Source organism: Leptonychotes weddellii, chromosome 2 (assembly GCF_054177405.1).
Source record: "Leptonychotes weddellii isolate Sample4059 chromosome 2, ASM5417740v2, whole genome shotgun sequence".
NCBI classification, from domain to species: Eukaryota; Metazoa; Chordata; class Mammalia; order Carnivora; family Phocidae; genus Leptonychotes; species Leptonychotes weddellii.
This window is the reverse complement of record NC_138370.1, coordinates 142567055-142585208: the sequence shown is the minus strand read 5'-3', so window position 1 is coordinate 142585208 and position 18154 is coordinate 142567055. Positions and strand designations below refer to the sequence as shown.

General features: G+C 39.4%; 1 protein-coding gene across 1 annotated transcript in view; it reads right to left on the bottom strand.

Moving 5' to 3' along the window:
- The window catches only part of CORIN (corin, serine peptidase), a 189216-nt gene that overhangs the window by 55372 nt on the left and 115690 nt on the right, over positions 1-18154 (bottom strand). Inside the window, exons 6-7 of the mRNA XM_081813164.1 lie at positions 13216-13329; positions 3383-3490 (exon numbers count right to left, since the gene is read on the bottom strand). Coding sequence (XP_081669290.1) covers positions 3383-3490; positions 13216-13329 — 222 coding nt within the window. The remainder of the gene's footprint in view (positions 1-3382; positions 3491-13215; positions 13330-18154) is intronic.

Genomic DNA, 18154 nt, shown 5'->3' with positions numbered 1-18154 from the left:
CGTAGGGATACGGAGAACCAGCATGACAAACACTTAGAACTGAATGACTCATAGCTCCAGCTGAAGAGAGTCTGTTCCAACTGTTCCAATACCCTCAATACTTTTTCTATGATGGATCTGGAACAGTTAAAATGCCACCTCCTGCACAAGCATGTGACCCACTGGCCACCATCTCTATGGGGTCAGACCTGTCTGTTTTTCAGATGAGTAATGACTGGCCAGCTTTCTCAGGACCTATAGTTGTTCCTGTTTTTTGTTTTGTTTAGTTGTTGTTTTCTTTCCCTATGAAAAACGTTTGATTTTCACATTGGCTAAAATAAACAAAACTGTGATGTAGGTTTCACAATGTAGATAGCTGATTAGATATATTTGCAACAACTCTATCACGTTTCTAAGAATTATAACCTACCTCTCTATAGTAAATTAGGAAGGCAGCTATCTCCAGTCATCTTTCCTGACTCTAAGCTCAGGCTTTCTATCAAACCATCTTAATATATACACGCATATTGGGAAAAACTGCTGGATGAGAAATGCAGGATACTTATATATATATGTATTTTTTTCATGATTCTTTTTAGCCTGGATTTAACCTCTCCCCCAAACTACACATTCCTGGATAAAAGGGGGAATTAAGTGATGTTTCTTCTCACAGAGAATAGAATCTATAGGATTCTTTACCATGAGATGTGGAATAACCTTAATATAAATAACCCTTTAAAAGATATGTGTGGGGGCGCCTGGGTAACTCAGTCGTTAGGCGTCTGCCTTCGGCTCGGGTCGTGATCCCAGGGTCCTGGGATTGAGCCCCGCATCGGGCTCCCTGCTCCGTGGAAAGCTTTCTTCTCCCTCTCCCACTCCCCCTGCTTGTGTTCCCTCTCTCACTGTGTCTCTCTGTGTCAAATAAATAAATAAATAAAATCTTAAAAAAAGATATGTGTGAATAGTCAAATTGTGGAAAGAGCTGAGATGTTCAACAATAGATGAATGGATAAAGATGTGGTATATATATATATACAATGGAACATTACTCAGCCCTCAGAAGGGATGAATACTTACCATTTACATCGATGTGGATGGAACTGGAGGGTATTATACTGAGCGAAATAAGTCAATCAGAGAAAGACAATTCCATAGTTTCACTCATATGTGGAATATAAGAAACAGCACAGAGGATCATAGTGGAAGGGAGGGAAAACTGAATGGGAAGTCATCAGAGAGGGAGACAACCATGAGAGGCTCTTAACTCTACGAAACAAACTGAGGGTTGCTGGGGGGGAGGGGTAACTGGGTGATGGGCATTAAGGAGGGCATTTGATGTGATGAGCATTGGGTGTTATATGCAACTGATGAATTACTGAACACTACATCTGAAACTAATGATGTACTCTATGTTGGTTAATTGAATCTAAATTAAAAAAAATAAAATACTCTGGTTTCTCTTCAGATCGCATAAATCTTTCGCCTTTTAAATTAAAAAAAATAAAGATAAATAAAAGATATGTGTGGATTCATGGATGACAGATTCAATACTGGGGAACTATTATGAGTATCCATGAATAGTGCCACTGTCACTGATAGACTCACAGAGTGACCATGAATCTGAGAAGGCACATTGGAACAATTAAGTAAGGTATATGGAAGATGGGAGTGCAGAGAAAAGAAGAAAGACAATAGATGGGATGCCCGTGCAGAAACCAGAAGAACCAGCACATGCTCAGCCTGCTAATGATGGGCAGCTGGGGCAGAGACTGGTCTAAGGGAAAGTTGTAATTATTACCATTCCATAGGGCAAAATCACCCTAAGAGCGCACTTTGTGATATCCTACTATCTTCAGAGGAAATATGTTGAGTGGTAAGACCATTCTTTATCACACAGTAACTATACCCTGGCCCTCTCCACTGACCTGTCCAACTACCAAGCCTTCCACCCCGTTCCCCACATTCCCCCCCACCCCCGCTCTTTTCTCCAGTGGTCTCACTGGTAAAAGGAGGGCTTGGATTAGATCATCTATAAGGCCTCTTCCAACTAGAAGGTCTGTGATGTATAAAATTAAAATGGCCTCTCACTCTTTGTCCCACAATTATTCAGTCCCAGAAGGCAATCCGTATCTACCTAGTGACTTCTGGGATGATTTGTACATATACATATTTCCAAGATTTTTATGGATACAGTGAGAGGTAGTTGGACAGCTGCTTCTAGAAACAAGCTAGTTTCCCAGTATGCCATTTCTGAGACTTGCCACTCCAAGGCATTACTCTGATTCTTCCCCAACATCCACTTCAATATTCTCTAATTGTTAAATATTATTTCACACCCTTTTTCCAGGGCACCTCCTCATCTAAGCTTGCCTTGTTGTTCATATTACAAAGTCCTCATGTCACTCAGTAATATACTACCTAAAAATTCTAAAGGTAACCACAAAGTCAAAAAGGTAAATAAGCAAAAGGAATTTTGCTGCTTTTTAATTCATGAGATGCCATTCACAACTGAACACAACTCTTTAAATAGTAGGTTCATTCTTTTATTTATTAAGATATAATGTGCTTGGCGGGAAGCTTTCTGCTCCCTCTCTCACTGCCCCCTGCTTGTGTTCCCTCTCTCACTGTGTCTCTCTCTGTCAAATAAATAAAATAAAATCTTTAAAAAAAAAAAGATATAATGGACATAGAACAGTGTGTGTGTTTATGCTAAGTGAGATAAGTCAAAGAGAAAGACAAATACTGTGTGATAGCATTTATATGTGGAATCTTAAAAAGCCAAATTTGTAAAAACAGGGAGTAGAATAGTAGTTACCAGGGTCTGGGGTGGGGAATTAGGAAGATGTTTATAGGTACAAACGTGTAACTAGTAAATAAGTTCATTTTTTAAAAGATAAGATCAGATTGTGTACATAAAATAAATGTGCTTGTCCTAACCCTAGGTGTCAGTTCTACTGAAGTTGTCCCTGCCGTGCTTGGCAATCAACTAAAGGAGGGGTCTTTGGTTGCATATAATAAGGGCATCAGACACACGACAATATATGTGTCTGCATAGTTTTGCTCAAGAGCTCAAAATCTAAACATGAGCCACTGGCTCTAACCAAAGAAGAAATAGAACACTCTCAAGGAGAAAAAATTACTAACATATTAACAACTGTTACCCATCTTTCCACTCTACTTCTTAAGCACTTCCTTATTATGACTTTATATAAGAAATATTACATTTACACATAAGACATTACTGAGACTAGTAATTAAAAAAACCTCCTCTTTCTAAAAATTAAGAAACCAACCATCTTGTCATTTAATCTTCTAATCACATTAACAAACAAGGGGCTATGGGTTCTGGGTTACACATTTCTGTAACTTTCAATGAAAACCTTAGGGAGACAATGCTACTTACCACAGTTCTGCTCATCACTCAGGTCCCCGCAGTCATCGTATCCATCACACACAAGGCTGTAATTAAGGCACTTGCCCGTGTGACAGTGGAACATATTCTCACTGCAATCTGTACATAAGAGAAGCCACTGATGTGTCATCAGAGCAGAACAGGGTGTTAAAACAGTACTTCATTTAACAAAAGCATATCCTGGGAGGCAAATCATAATGGTAACCAGGTCCACATCTACTGTTGTACCAGTGAGGAGACTGTGGTACAGAGAGATCCAAGGTCTTGCTCAAGGTCACATAACAAGTGACTGCAGAGCCAGGACTAGGACCCTCTGGCTTCCAAGCCAATACTTCTATCACTGTCTGAAAGTCTTTACTTGATATCCACTTTATGTTACCCGAAAGCTCCTTTATAGTCAACTATGAGCACAGACACTCTCAACTCACCATAGTTCCTAATAAAGTTCATGTTCATACAGAATGAATGACTTTTAATAGAAGGTGAGCAGTTATTTTAAAATAAAAGTCTGGTTTTATCAATGATAAGCCCAAACATAACTGAGAGAAAAAATTATTGAGATGATAAGGTTATTTTCACACAAAATCACTTAAGTCAATTGAGTGTTTCATAACAGGACCCTCAAGCAATACTGGACTAGATTACAGTGGCAAGATAAGACTAAGTGATATCTGACCTCAAGGAGCTTAAGGTTTTATATTGAAGTAAGCAACATGTGATGAAATTTTAATAAGATATTTCTTGTACTTGGGTAAACCAGATACTTGGGTCTCCTGGTTCTGCCATCTACCAGCTGTGGGAACTTAGGTGTATTAGTTAAAATCTATGAATCTTCAAATTGATTTATGAAATTAGGATAAGGTCAATTACTTAATAGGGTTTTGGGGAAGAGATTAATAAATGTGTGTAATGTAAATGAATATGTGTAAGATGCCAACACAATTCGATGGAAAAATAATACTCTTCAACAAATGGTGTTGGGACAATTGTAAAGTCTGGCTTTTACCTCAAAACTTACAAAAGATTATCTCAAAGTGGATCACGGACTTCAGTGTAAGAGCTAAAATTATAAAGCCTCAAGGAAAAAAAATAGGAAAAAAATCTTTTTGACCTTGGAAGAATTCTTGGATGTAACAAATTCTTAGCTATAACAACAAAAGCACAAGCAATTAAAAAATAGTAACAAATGGACTTTATTAAAGAAATATATTTGTGGGATGCCTGGGTGGCTCAGTAGGTTGAGCATTTGCCTTCGGCTCAGGTCATGATTTCAGGGTCTTGGGATCGAGTCCCTCATCTGGCTCCTTGCTCAGCAGGGAGCCTAATTCTCCCTCTGCCTGCCACTCCCCCTGCTTGTACTCTCTCTCTGACAAATAAATAAATCTTAAAAAATATATATATTTGTGCCTCAAAAGATACTATTAAGAAAATGAAAAGACAAACCTCATACTGAAATAAGTATTGCAAATCATGTATCTGATAAAGGACTTACATCCAGAGTATACACAGAACTCCTATACTCAATAATAAGACAACTCAATTACAAGTACACAAAAGAGTTGAATAGAAAATATTCACAGAAGACATACAAATAGCTAATAAGCACATAAAAAGGTGCTCAATATAATCAGTCATTAAGGAAATGCAAATTAAAACCACAATTAGGTATTATTACATATCCCCTAAGATGGCTATAATAATAATTTTTAAAAAACAAAAATACCAAGTATTGGCAAGGATTCTGAGAAACTGAAGCTCTCATATATAGTTGGTGGGGATGTAAAATAATAATGCCACCTTAGAAAGCAGTACAGTGGCTTTTCATAAAGTTAACTATAACCTTATCATACAATTTATGAATTCCATCCTTAGAAAGCTACCCAAGAGAAAGGAAATATACATCCACACAAAGACTTGTACATAAATGTTCATAGTAGCATTATTTATAATAGCCAAAGACTACAAACAGTCCAAATGTTCACCAGCTGGTGAATGAATAATCAAAATATAAAATACTGAAATGATGAAATACTATCCAGCCATTAAAAATATGACACTTTTGATATGTGTGACAACATAGATGAACCTCAGAACCATTATGCTAAATAAAAGAAACCAGATACAAAGGCTACACATTGTATGATCCATTTATGAAATTCCTGGAAAAAGAATACCTACAGAGACAGAAATCAGAGCAGTGGTTATCTGTGGCTGGAGGGTTGGGAGTGGGGACTGCCTACAAACAGGTGGGAGGGAAATTTGAGGGGCAATGCAGAAGTTCTAGAAATAGATTGCAATAATGGTCATACAAATCTATAAATTTACTAAAAATCAATGGGATAACATATGGTATGGATATTGTACTCAATAAAGCTTTAAGAAAGTTTTAAGTTAATATGTGTAAAGAAGCCTACATTTAATAGAAATGAGATTTCTTTTTTTTTTAAGATTTTATTTATTTATTCATGAGAGACAGAGAGAGAGAGGCAGAGGGAGAAGCAGGCTCCCAAGGAGCAGAGAGCCCGATGTGGGACTCGATCCCAGGACCCTGGGATCATGACCTGAGCCGAAGGCAGACGCTTAACCATCTGAGCCACCCAGGCGCCCAGAAATGAGATTTCTTAATGTATTATCTTTTCTCTTATTTAAATTAAGTTTAATGATCAATAGTCCAGTCTCCTAAATTCTAGCTGACTGTTTCTCCTCAAGCATAAGTCTGCATCTCACACGACTGGTGATGGGTACCTCTTCACTATAAACGTCCCAAACCCTATAATAATTCTTTATCAAAATTCTTGGGCATTGATCAGTTAAACTGTTAGCCACATACATCAAAATATTTACTTGTTACTTATATGAATTATAAATTTCTATTTCCTGAAGCATTCTTCTAAGAAGCTACTTAAATACTTTTAGAATCACATCACTTTAAAAGTGTAACAAGCCTTAGGGACCATCTGTTCAGTGCCTACATTAAACAGGGTGTGTATGTGAACAACATACACATACGTGTGCTACACATATGCTCACACTTATACACATGCAGAACTTTGTAAGTACTTTTAATTTTTTATTTCCCCCAGGCTGAATAATTTTAATCACAAGGATGACCATCATAAGGGAAAATAAAGAACTAAGTAGAGGTCCCAGTTTTCACCTCGACAGTACTATTTCCTCCCATTCAGCAGAGGGCGCTAACTCTCCACCCTGCACCCCACTGCCGCCAGGCAACTGCTGCACCCAGTGCTCCCTGAGTCAAGAAAGTTTACAACATTGGTTCTCCTGCCCACCGAGCAGGGTTGAGGAATTTGTGCATCAAAATATACACATTTCCTTGGGAAGTTTCAAAAGGTCTTTTTGATTTCTGTTTTGTTTTTTTTTCATCTAAACTACTCTTGTGGGAAATTTTGAATCAGTATGCTAGCATCAGCAATAACCAGGGCCTCAATCTGACCATCAGTGCAAAACTATTTGCGTTCCCCAGGGGAGGGGGTGGGGTGGAGGGGTGACATATTTTAAACCATATGAGTTAATTTTTTTTTTTTTAGGCAGCGCACTTGCTTTTTTTTTTGATGGTAAGACTGGGGAATCAAATACTCCTTTTAGACTCTGATTAACCTTGGAACATGCCAAAAATTTCTAAAGATTCATGCAACCCCTCTGTGAGGCCCATTCTGAAAACCTTGCTAATTCATATTAAAACACCTTGTTGTAGATATTTTTTAAATGAATGCTGTCATTTATTAAATTATTTCATCAAAATAAACATTTATTTCATAAGTGGAGATGACTCAAGCATTTTTAAAAACTCCTTATTCACACAGGTGCAGATTCAACTTTCCATTATTATGGCTTACTTGTAAACACACAAAACCTTAACTGGAGGCACTGCACGGCAGAAATGAATAGCAAATAGCAAAGATCACAGTGCCTCCTTTTATTGGAATAAATGTTTATTTGAATTGAAAAGAGATGTCAGCACAATTTAGGGCCAACAAATCAAAATTTTCAAAAGCTTTTTGCTATGACTTTCTTGCTCAGTATAAGCATAATTTTACATAACCTAAGGTAGATGTTTTTCTAGATATAGATTTTTCTTCTTAATGAGTACCTGATGCAAAATGTTACTTCTGAAGTTCTTGCATGTTGGTATTCATTTCAGTTTGGCATCTTACACTATTAACACTTTCCCCACTCAAGATTATCACTAAATTAAAGGAGACAACTAAAGAACAGAAAACCTTTTATCAAGAGCTTCATTCATTTAGCTCAGTCTCTATGAGTCTATAAACATAATTGTGTTGCCTCAACTCAAGATTCAAGTATGGAGGCTCAATTTCCACCCAGTGGTGCCCTCATTTTGAGATGATCAGAGAGGTTACATGGTTTGCCCACAGTTGCCTAGCTCACTACAGTTACTCGGGTTTCTTGACTCCCTGGAGTCAAGATGCATAACCAACTCTCGGGTTTCTTTGACTATTGACTTCTAGCCCTGAAGGAAGACTTCTCCACAGCAGTACAACTGACAATTTGGAGTGGGTAATTCTTTATTGTGAGGACTGTCATGTGCACTGTAGGATGTTGAACAGCATCTCTCGTCTCTACCCACTAAATGCCAGTAACACCTCGTCCAAACTCCACACTGTGACAATCAAGTATGTCTCCATACATTACAAAATGTCCCCTGGGGGGGCAAAACTGCCCTCACTTCTGAACCACTGAGTTAGATTTTCTAAACATCACCTGTGTCCACGGCCTAGTTTTAGTCCCATCTTTCCATCAGCTTTCTCCACACCAATATAACTCCTCATAATCCTGCCCTCATCTATACTCAAAGGACTTACCACTCCTATCTTTTTGTTTATACCAATATTTTTCTTTGTGACATCTCCTCCATTATTTTTGCTCTGAAGTACCATATTCAATGATCTCCATGTTTATATGTTATTTCTCTGATTAGGCTCAAAGATTCATGAAGAAAGAAACCATGTCTTAACAGTCTTTATATTACCTGGGTATCTAGAACATGCTTCACATAGCAGGAATTCAAGAATATTCAATAGTTTTATTGATACCTGTAACAGATTGCTACTAAACAGAAGTGAATTTTCCAGACATCTGAAGCTTCCTCCTTTAGTGTAGAATGTAATATTCTCCTTTTTATTATTTTGATAGAAATATTTCTGGTATTTACTTGCATCCCTGCCTTAGTGAAAACAATATGGTAAATGCGGTCATTTTTAGTGATTCAGAAACATCACCTAGAATATCAGTTTTTATTTTGTGCTGTTTGGGTTGCCTCCTTTCTAAAATAGCTTCATGTGGTGCTGATTTTAAAAACTGTTGCAGATATTTGGGGCGCCTGGGTGGCTCAGTTGGTTATGCATCTGACTCTTGGTTTCAGTTCAGGTCATGATCTCAGGGTCATGAGATCCAGCCCCTCATCTGGCTCCACATTCAGCGGGGAGTCTGCTTCTCCCTCCCTCCCTCTCCCTCTGCTCCTTCCCCCCTAAAATAAATAAATAAAAATCTATTAAATAAATAAATAAATAAAGCTATTGTGGCTATTTTAGTGTTTGTTTCCTCTGCAAAATATCCCCTGACCTTTATCAGCTATCCCCATGACTTCCAGTGGTCATCCTTTACAGCTTGGAGGTAAGAGGCACTGGGGAGGGGTGGATGGAGGTGAGGTAGGCGGTGTGTGGAAGGGAGGGGAGATGCGGTGAATAAGACTGCAATAACCACAACAGCACCATAAATCCTGGCACTCTTTCAGCATTATTGCATGTCAGACAGACAATGGTCTATGTGCTACATAGGCAAACGTTCATTATTCTGCACAGGAATTCTAGAGACAGCTACTGTTATTGTCTTATTTTACTGATGAGGACACGGAGGCCCAGAGAGATGGAGACTTGCCCAGGTTCACAGAAGCAGGAAATGGTAAAGAAGAGATAGGAACCCAGGCAGCCCGACTCAAGAGATTACAGGAGTAATCACTACACTTTGTGGTAATTAGTATAATTAATTGTACTTAGAATAAGTAGTTAACACAGCATAATTAGTATGTAGTATAATTAGTATAATACGTAGTACAATTATACTAAAATATAAGTCAACCAATTATACCCCAAATTCAAGCAAATGATTTCCAAAAGTATTTGACAGTGATTTTATGTGGCTTAGAATGTGTGGATTTCGTGGCAGCTCTTTTCTTTGTGATAACCATTTTCCTTGAAGCTGTTTTGTGACAGCGATTATTCATGTGCTAAGCACCAGCTATGTAGCAGACACCGTTCTAGAGCTGGTTGTAGAATCAAAAGATCATAGAATGTGAGTAACAAAAGGCACACCCGACACCCTCTAGTCCAGTGGCCTCAAATCTGGCTGCATGTTAGAACTACCTGGGCAGTTCTGCAAAGGAAGCTGGGCTCCAACTCTACAACAACTGATTTAGGATCCCTGCAGGTGGGGCTTCCTGATACTTGGCTTACCGGTGTAATAAACAATTATCTGCCAAAGTGTCATAGAGCATCCAAAATAAATATTTTCCTCTCATAAAAATGATCAGAAGGTAACTGTTCACCAAGTCTGAACTTATATGAACAAGAATGAGATCTTGCCATTTGCGACAACATGGGTGGACCTTGAGGGTATTATGCTAAATGAAATAAGTCAGACAGAGAAGGACAAATACCAAATGATTTCATTTATATGTGGAATCTAGAAAACAAAACAAACAAACAGAAACAGAAGCAGAAACAGACTCACATACAAAGAAAAAACTGGTGATTGCCAGAGGGGAAGGGGTGAGGGGATGGGTGGAAATAGGTGAAGGGGAGTAAGAGGTACAACTTACAGTGACAAATAAGTTATGGGGATGAAAAGTACAGCATAGGGAATATAGTCGACAATACTGTATGGGGACAGATGGTGACTACACTTATGGTAAGCATTGAGTAACGTACAGAACTGTCGAATCACTGTGTTGCACACCTAAAACTAATATAACATTGTGTGTCAATTACACTTCAATAGAAACAAACAAACAAATAATAGAGGACCAGGTTCAACTCTTGCACTCGGAACCACTGGCAAATTCATTCATGACTCTCAACCTCAGCTCTGCATCTGTATAAAAAGGGTAATACCTCCTTAGCTAAAAATTAAATGAAATCATGTAAATAGATGCTTCTAGCATAGTTGATTAGGAGACCCACAAATAATAATTCCTTCTCTTCCTTTCTTTGAAGGCAGCCCTCCTCCTCCCATACCTGCCAGCACCCTGGGAGCTGGCATATCCTTCTGCTTCTCATTAGGAATGGCCAGCAAAACTTGCTTCTCCCCTCAGGCATATGTAGGCTGCATTCACGCTCTGATTTGCATCCATGCCCTGTTTCAGACTTACACTATTCCTTCACCACAGGGTGGTGACTAGTGGGAGTGTGGCACCCTCAGTAAATGACTACAATACCGCAGGCACTGAATGTTAAAACTCAGAGTCGAATGCCCTTGTAAGTTTGGAAAGAATTGCACGGGAAGCTTTCAAGATGTAACTAAGCATTTTCACAGACAAATTTTCTGAAGGGATGTATTTTATTTCCTCAACTGACCAAACCACATGGGTGTTAAAAGTATGCTCATGAGGAAAGCCCGTTATCTTCCTTAATGAACTCTTCAGCTCCGAGGACGTGCTATATACCTTACAGAATAGTAGCAATACCTTGTTTGTTCAGTCACTGACTAGGAAAATTTACTCCTTCCAATTCAATTCAACCCAAGCGGCAGCAATCTCTTACTGTTTAAAGTGCAATGCTCGATGCGCTGGGTGCAATGAAGGAACATAATGATGAGCCAGTGTTGGCCCAACCGCTGGGGCAGAGGCACATACAGAACTTTAATAATCTCTCATGGGCCATATTGGGAGATAAGGAAAAGATTCCACCACATTTCCCATAAATTGGATATAATTCTATTGAACCATTTTAAATTCCCTACTGCGGGTGCTCTATAAAAATATTCCCTCCTAAGTCCACAGCAATTCTCCCCAATGTAAGTATACGTCTTATGAAAATGTTTTTCATGTAAAATCATATGCTACAGGTTTTTCTGAGGAGAGAATTCCAAATTATAAAAACAAATGTCTTAGTGAAAACATTTCCAAGATATGGTGGCATATCTGAAATTCCACAGGAGGCTACATATTACACGAAATGAAAAAAAAAAAAAAGAATTAATGAACAATAAATAAATAAAGGTGGGAGTATATATGAACAAATAATTTTGAGTAAATCCCAAGTTAAGCAAAATGAGTATGTCTTTTATAAAACTGCAGCATTTCTCAGAACTTTTAATATGTGAATATGTATTGCAACTCTCTAAAAAGTAGATTTGATAGCATTTCTCAAACTTACTTTTTTCTCAAGCAATTTTCATGGCTCAGGCACTATGGAACATCAGTTTGGGAAACACTGACCTAAAATATTACCATAATATAATGGCTTTCAAAACTTATGATAGATAAGCATTCTAGCCCTTCACATGGAAGAAGACGTGTTTCACCTGGCAAACAGACCATAAGAACCTTTCAGTTAAGGTCAACAATTATGAGCTCTCATACAGCCTTGGCAACTCCTACAGGGAGTAAAACACAGCTTTTCCCATGGTAATTTTTGCTCATCATATAACCATTAAAAAGCAATTAGAACACAATTGCATGTGGCTCTGCTTTGGAGGCAAATCCTACAATGCATTATTGACGCTAATTTTTCCTTCTCATCTGTTGCGTAAGTGTAAAACCACTTGAAAGCTGAATATATTTTATATATATTATATTTATATATATATATACATATGTTATGGACAGAATGTTTATGTCCTCCCAAAATGCGTACGTTAACGTCTTAACCCCCAAATAACTGTATGTGGAGACAGGACCTGTAAGGAGGTGCTAAAGGTTAAATGAGGCCATAAAGGTGGGGCCCTAATCTAATAGTACCCTTATAAGGAGAGGAGGAGCCCCTCTCCCCCCCCCACCTCCAACAAGGTCAAGTGAGCACAGAGGAAGATGGAAGCTGCCTAGAAGCCAAGAAAAGAACTCTCACCAGAAACTGAACCTCGTTGACCTTGACCTTAGACTCTCCGGCCTCCAGAACCATAGGAGAATAAATTTCTCCTGTTTAAACTGTGTGGTCTGTGGTATTTTATATGCCAGCCCAAGCAGATTAGGACAGCATTAGACAAACCACCGACCAATTCAATCAAAACAACTATTCAAATCCATAGTAAATCAATTGACGATGTTTATGGCTGAATCTCTCAATACATGGATTTAAAGTAGTTAGCACCATGGACTATCGCCAGGTTTAGAGAAAGCATAAACAAACAAGAGGCTTTGCATCTGCTGTTTCAGGAATGTTAAGGATCAGGCGGGTGAAACATTTGCCTATTGAAAATGTCCTTTAAAAAAAAAAAAAGAAAATGTCCTGTTTAAAAAAGCTGACCTTTCGACTCATTAAGCTTTCAAAACAAAAACAAAAGCCTCACCCAAACAAAATAAATAAAAAACCTCCCTCCAATTTTAAGCCACTTGATGCAAAACTCGTTTCCACTGCGACCTCCGGCTCTTGAGTTCCTAACGGAATCGCGCCTTTGAAAGGTGCGCAAACACACTGGCTGCCCCGCGTTTGCTCCCGTCAGAAAGGCAAACTAACAGTAGTCTACGCCAACGCCCGGCGGTTGTCAGGGTCTGACAGCGGAATGGTTTCGGTTTCCAGGCCCGGGCCCCGGACACCGCCCCCGCGCCCCCGCGCCCCCGCGCCTACTGCAATGCGCTTCGTCGCTCCAGTCGTCACAGTCGTTGTGCCCATTGCACTGCAGCTTCCCGGGCACGCAGAGCCCGCTGGCGCACAGAAAGCCCTCGCCCCCTCCGCAGAGCGCTGGAAAAGAAGGGCAGGGAGACCATGTCAGAATAAGCCTTTTTCTTTCAAAAGTCAGGAGAAACAAAGAACAGCAAGAACAACCTCCTTGCTATTCAAGATTTGTTTCCAAATCCCCTCACCGGGTTTTCTTGGGCCCTGTAGGACATTAATTGTGAAATTACCTGGGAAGGATACAAAGAGCGTTGGCCTGAGAAAAGCGAAAGAAAACTCCCCAGTGGGCTTGCTGCGTGAGAGGTTTCCATGCTCAGAGCAGAAGAGGGGAGCCTTATCAGTTGCACAACTTATGTGGGGGGGAAATACAAAACGTGAGTATTTTTTTTTAATGACTGCAAAGTATTTAAAAACGAAGTGCTATTAGTTGAACAAACATTAAAAACAACAACAACAACAACAAAAAAACCCCACAATCCTCTCCTTCTAAAACGCTACTCAATGTTGCACAGAAAAAGTTACGGTAAAAAGAGTCAATTGTGTGCTTGAACCAAGCCTAGAGACACCCTGCCCTGTAGTGAAATATATTACAAGTATATAACGTATATTACTTTCAGGTACAATATAGTGATCCAACAATTCTATACATTACTCAGTGTTTATCACAATAAGTGTACTCTTAATCTCCTTCATCTATTTCACCCATCCCCCCACCCACCTCCCTTTTAGTAACCACCGATTTATTTCTCATATTTGAGTGTTTTTTTTGTTTCTCTTTTTTTTCTTTGTTCATTTGTTTTGTTTCTTAGTTTCCACATATGAATAAAATCATACGGTATTTGTCTTTCTCTGACTTATTTCACTTAGCATTATACTCTCTAGATCCATCCATCTTGTTGCAAATAGTAAGACTTCATTCTTTTTTACGGCTGAGTAATATTCAATTGTATATATACAGCATATCTTTTGTATCCATTTCATCTGTGGATAGATACTTCGGTTGCTTCCATATTTTGGTTATTGTAAATAATGCTGCAATAAACACAGGGGTGCATATATCTAGCCTGCCAAGAACTCTCTCTCCAGTAGGTACAGTCCTGTGGTACCCAGGAATGCTCCCCTCATGACCAGAGCCCGGTGATTAAGGAGCATCCCATATGTGAACTGTGTGCACCTGCTGGCTTCAGCAAGGCAGTGGGAAAGTGCAGGGTGGGGGCATGCTACTGGCTTTCATGATGTTTTACTTTTTTAATCTGAAAAAAACCCTAGTTTTTTCATGAGTTCTCAATTCAGAATAACAGTAAATAAATACAGCCCTTGAAGATTTCTGTGTCTCTTGTCTCCATCCCTCCACACAAGCTAGTGTGATCACATATGTGGTCAGCTGCCTGCTCACTGTCACTGCTCCCTGAATGATGTATTCCTTGATGAGATGAACCCTGTCAACTAAAGGGAACCAAGAAATACAGAATATTTTAACTCAGAATTAGAAATACTGAAAAGTACAGGCTGAATGCTCCAGGCAGGGAAGCCCATGTCTCTCACATTTCCCATGTTCCTGGGCCCTAGGAGAGTGACGGGCACTCAGGAGATTCTTAGTTAATAGATGATGGTGAAAAGTCAACTTAATCTCAGTGAAGCACCATATATTGCCAAAAAGCAAAGAAAAAAATGCAATTAATGAATTATTTTCCAATGCTATCAAGGAAATCAGAATTCTGATTTGCTGAACAGTAAGTACTAGTTGATTTAGTTAAGTTTCTTATGATGGCACTTCATGCGTAATCATCATAAGATCAACAACAAAGGTCTGGTTTTCCATTACATGCCACCATTTCAGTATCAATACAAAGGACATCTGTGGACTTCAACTGCCAAAATATGAAACACATTTATATTTCAAAGAGCCTTAGAAGATTCAGCACAGAACTTCATTCCTATACCTACAAATACAGACTTCTACAAGGGACACAGGAAACCAGATATAAAATGAGAATCCAAAACACTAAGATTTTACTGGCCAGTCTATACAATATCCTCTCTCTAGGGCTGAGAGAAAATTTGCAAGGCATAAGTGTTTATCCTATTGTTGAGATTGTTTCTGTGTTATATTAGAGAGTGCAGAAATTCCATCTGTCTGCATTTCAGCAGCTAAAATGCTTCACAAGAATTATTGCATTCCCCACCTTATGGCTCTGGTGAGTCCTTGACAAATGTAGCTGAAAGTTCAACATTACATAGCTCCTAACATCTAGGTTTCATCTGTAAGACCCCATATATTTTACTGCAGTAAAGCCATTTCTTGCGTATGATTACATCAAATCTGGATCAAATTTAAAACATAGCATTGTTTGCATTGTTCTGATTATTGATATCCCTGTCTTGGCTGATTCCACAGAAACTGACTTCTTTTGTGTGGTTCCTCAGTGGGAGGTGTGGCTCCCCTTGGTTTTAGGACATTGTAAATTGTTTCTTTATGCTTATTCTTTCTTTAGAAGTTCATAGTTTCATTAATTAATATTATTTTTGTAAACTTAGAATGATTTTTGTATACTTTTTGTTTGATGTCTCCTTAACTTGTATTCAGAATTTCCACTTTCTTTGTGTGAAACTGTTCAACTAGCCAAGTACTTCAAACACATCTTATTTGGGCTTTTCAAAGAGCCCCCCATAAAGCAGACAGGCAGGCATTCTATCACAACTTCCTTAGGGGAAATGATGATGATTTGCCATGTGGTAAAGACAACAATTGCCCAAAGTCATATATGTAGCCACACAGACACAGAATCATGAGGTCTGAGCTTCAGCCCCAGTCCTCCATACCACACCCTTGCCCTGTTCCTTGTCCAGGGCAGTTACGTAGTCACCTGATTTGTGGTCAGTTCAAAGGCATCAGGTTCAGGTAAAAGTTCAAGTTTGTCTTTATTTTTGAGGTGATTTGGACCAGAGGAGATGAAATTCCATCTCACCTCTGGGTTTTCTGGAGAATACCCTGGGAGAGCTCATAACAAGTTTCTGTGGCGATTTTGTGATAAAAAATTTCACGTTCTTATAACAATCAACTTGATTCAAACAGTCTTTTGACTTAGCCCTTAAGGTGACAAAGGGAGATTCCTTGAGGAGAAGTCATGCTATATAATCTTGATACTGTTTCCACTAACATCATCTATAATTCTAAGAGGTACGTCTTGGACTTTAAATCGATGGTGGGGGGGGAGCAAGATGGCGGAGGAGTAGGAGGCCTAAATTTCGACTGGTCTCAGGAATTCAGCTAGATAGGGATCAAACCATTCTGAACCACCTACGAACTCAACAGGAGATCGGAGAAAAGAATAGCAGCAACTCTCTGAACAGAAAAGCGACCACTTTCTGGAAGGTAGGACATGGGGAGAAGTGAATCCGAGGTGATATTCGGGAAGATAGGCGGTGGGGGAGGGGGCCTCCATCCAGTGGCTAAGCAGGGGGTGGAACCCCCACTGGGACAGTGTGGTCTGTCTCAGGGCCCTCAGGGTCACAGGAAAACCAGGGGTGCCTGAGTGTGGCAGAGCTCCCAGGTATCACAGCGGGGAAGCCAGCTGCAGAGACGGAGCCGAGGAGTGGGCTCTCAGTTCAGGGCTGCCATAAACCATGATCCACGGCATAGTCAGGCCACTGCTCCTCCAGCAGGGACCCAACAAGCGGCAGGTCCGGGAAGACTCCCCTTCCTTCCCTGGGAGGAGCGGCACGGGAGCACACTGCAGGGATCTGCTGGGTTTGGAGACTCCACACGGGGTTGGGTGCCAGAGATAGAAACGCTCGGTCACAGGCCGGGTGAGCACAGAGTGCGGCCGGAGACTGGGGAGACGGGAGTGACTGACTGCTTTTCTCTGGGGGTTCACTGAGGAGCGGGGCCCCGAGTTCTCGGCTCCTCCGGGGTGGAGATTGGAAGGCCGCAGTTTTCACTCTCATCCTCCAAATCTGTACGGAAAGCTTGCAGGGAACAAAAGCTCCCAAGAGCAAACCTGAGCAGATTACTTAGCCTGGACCAGGCAAGGGTGGCAACAGGCCCCCTCCCCCAGAAGATCAGCAAGAACAGCCCGCCAAGACCAAGTTTACCGATCAATGAGAATGGCAGAATTCCAGCGCTAGGGGAATACAGCACATAGAATTCATGGCTTTTTCCCCCCCGATTGAAAGTTAATTTTTTAAATTTTCTTTTTTTTTAATTTTTCTTTTTCCCTTTTTCAACCAACATCTTATCAATCCCTTTTTTAAAAATCTTTTTTATTTTTCATTTTTAGAGTCATAGTCTATCTTTTCATAGTAGTTAACCTCATTTTTGGTATATATATATATGTAAGTTGTTCTCTCTTTAAAATTTTGGGATACAGTTTCATCTAACAGACCAAAATATACCCTAAATCTCTAGTGTATGGCTTTGTTTTAGTCTCCTGCCTGATCACATTCTCTCCCTTTTTTATTTTAAATCCTCTTCTTTCTTTTTTCAACCAACTTCTTATCAATTCCTTTTTTAAAATCTTTTATAATTTTAGTCTTTACCGTCATATTCCATCCCTTCATCGTATTAACCCTTATTTTTGTACATATATAAGTTTTTCTTTCTTTAAAATTTCTTCTAACACACCAAAACATCTTCTAACACACCAAAAATCTAGTGTGTGGCACTGATCTATGCACCAGCCTGATCATATTTGATCATATTCTGTTGTTTTTTTGTTTGTCTGTTTTTACCTTTTTCTTTTTTTTTTTTTCCTTCTTTCCCTTTCTTTTCCCCTCGTTTCAGGTCTCTTCTGATTTGTTTAGTGTATATTTTTCTGGGGTCGTTGTGACCCTGTTAGCATTTTGTTCTCTCATTCATCTATTCTCCTCTGGACAAAATGACAAGACGGGA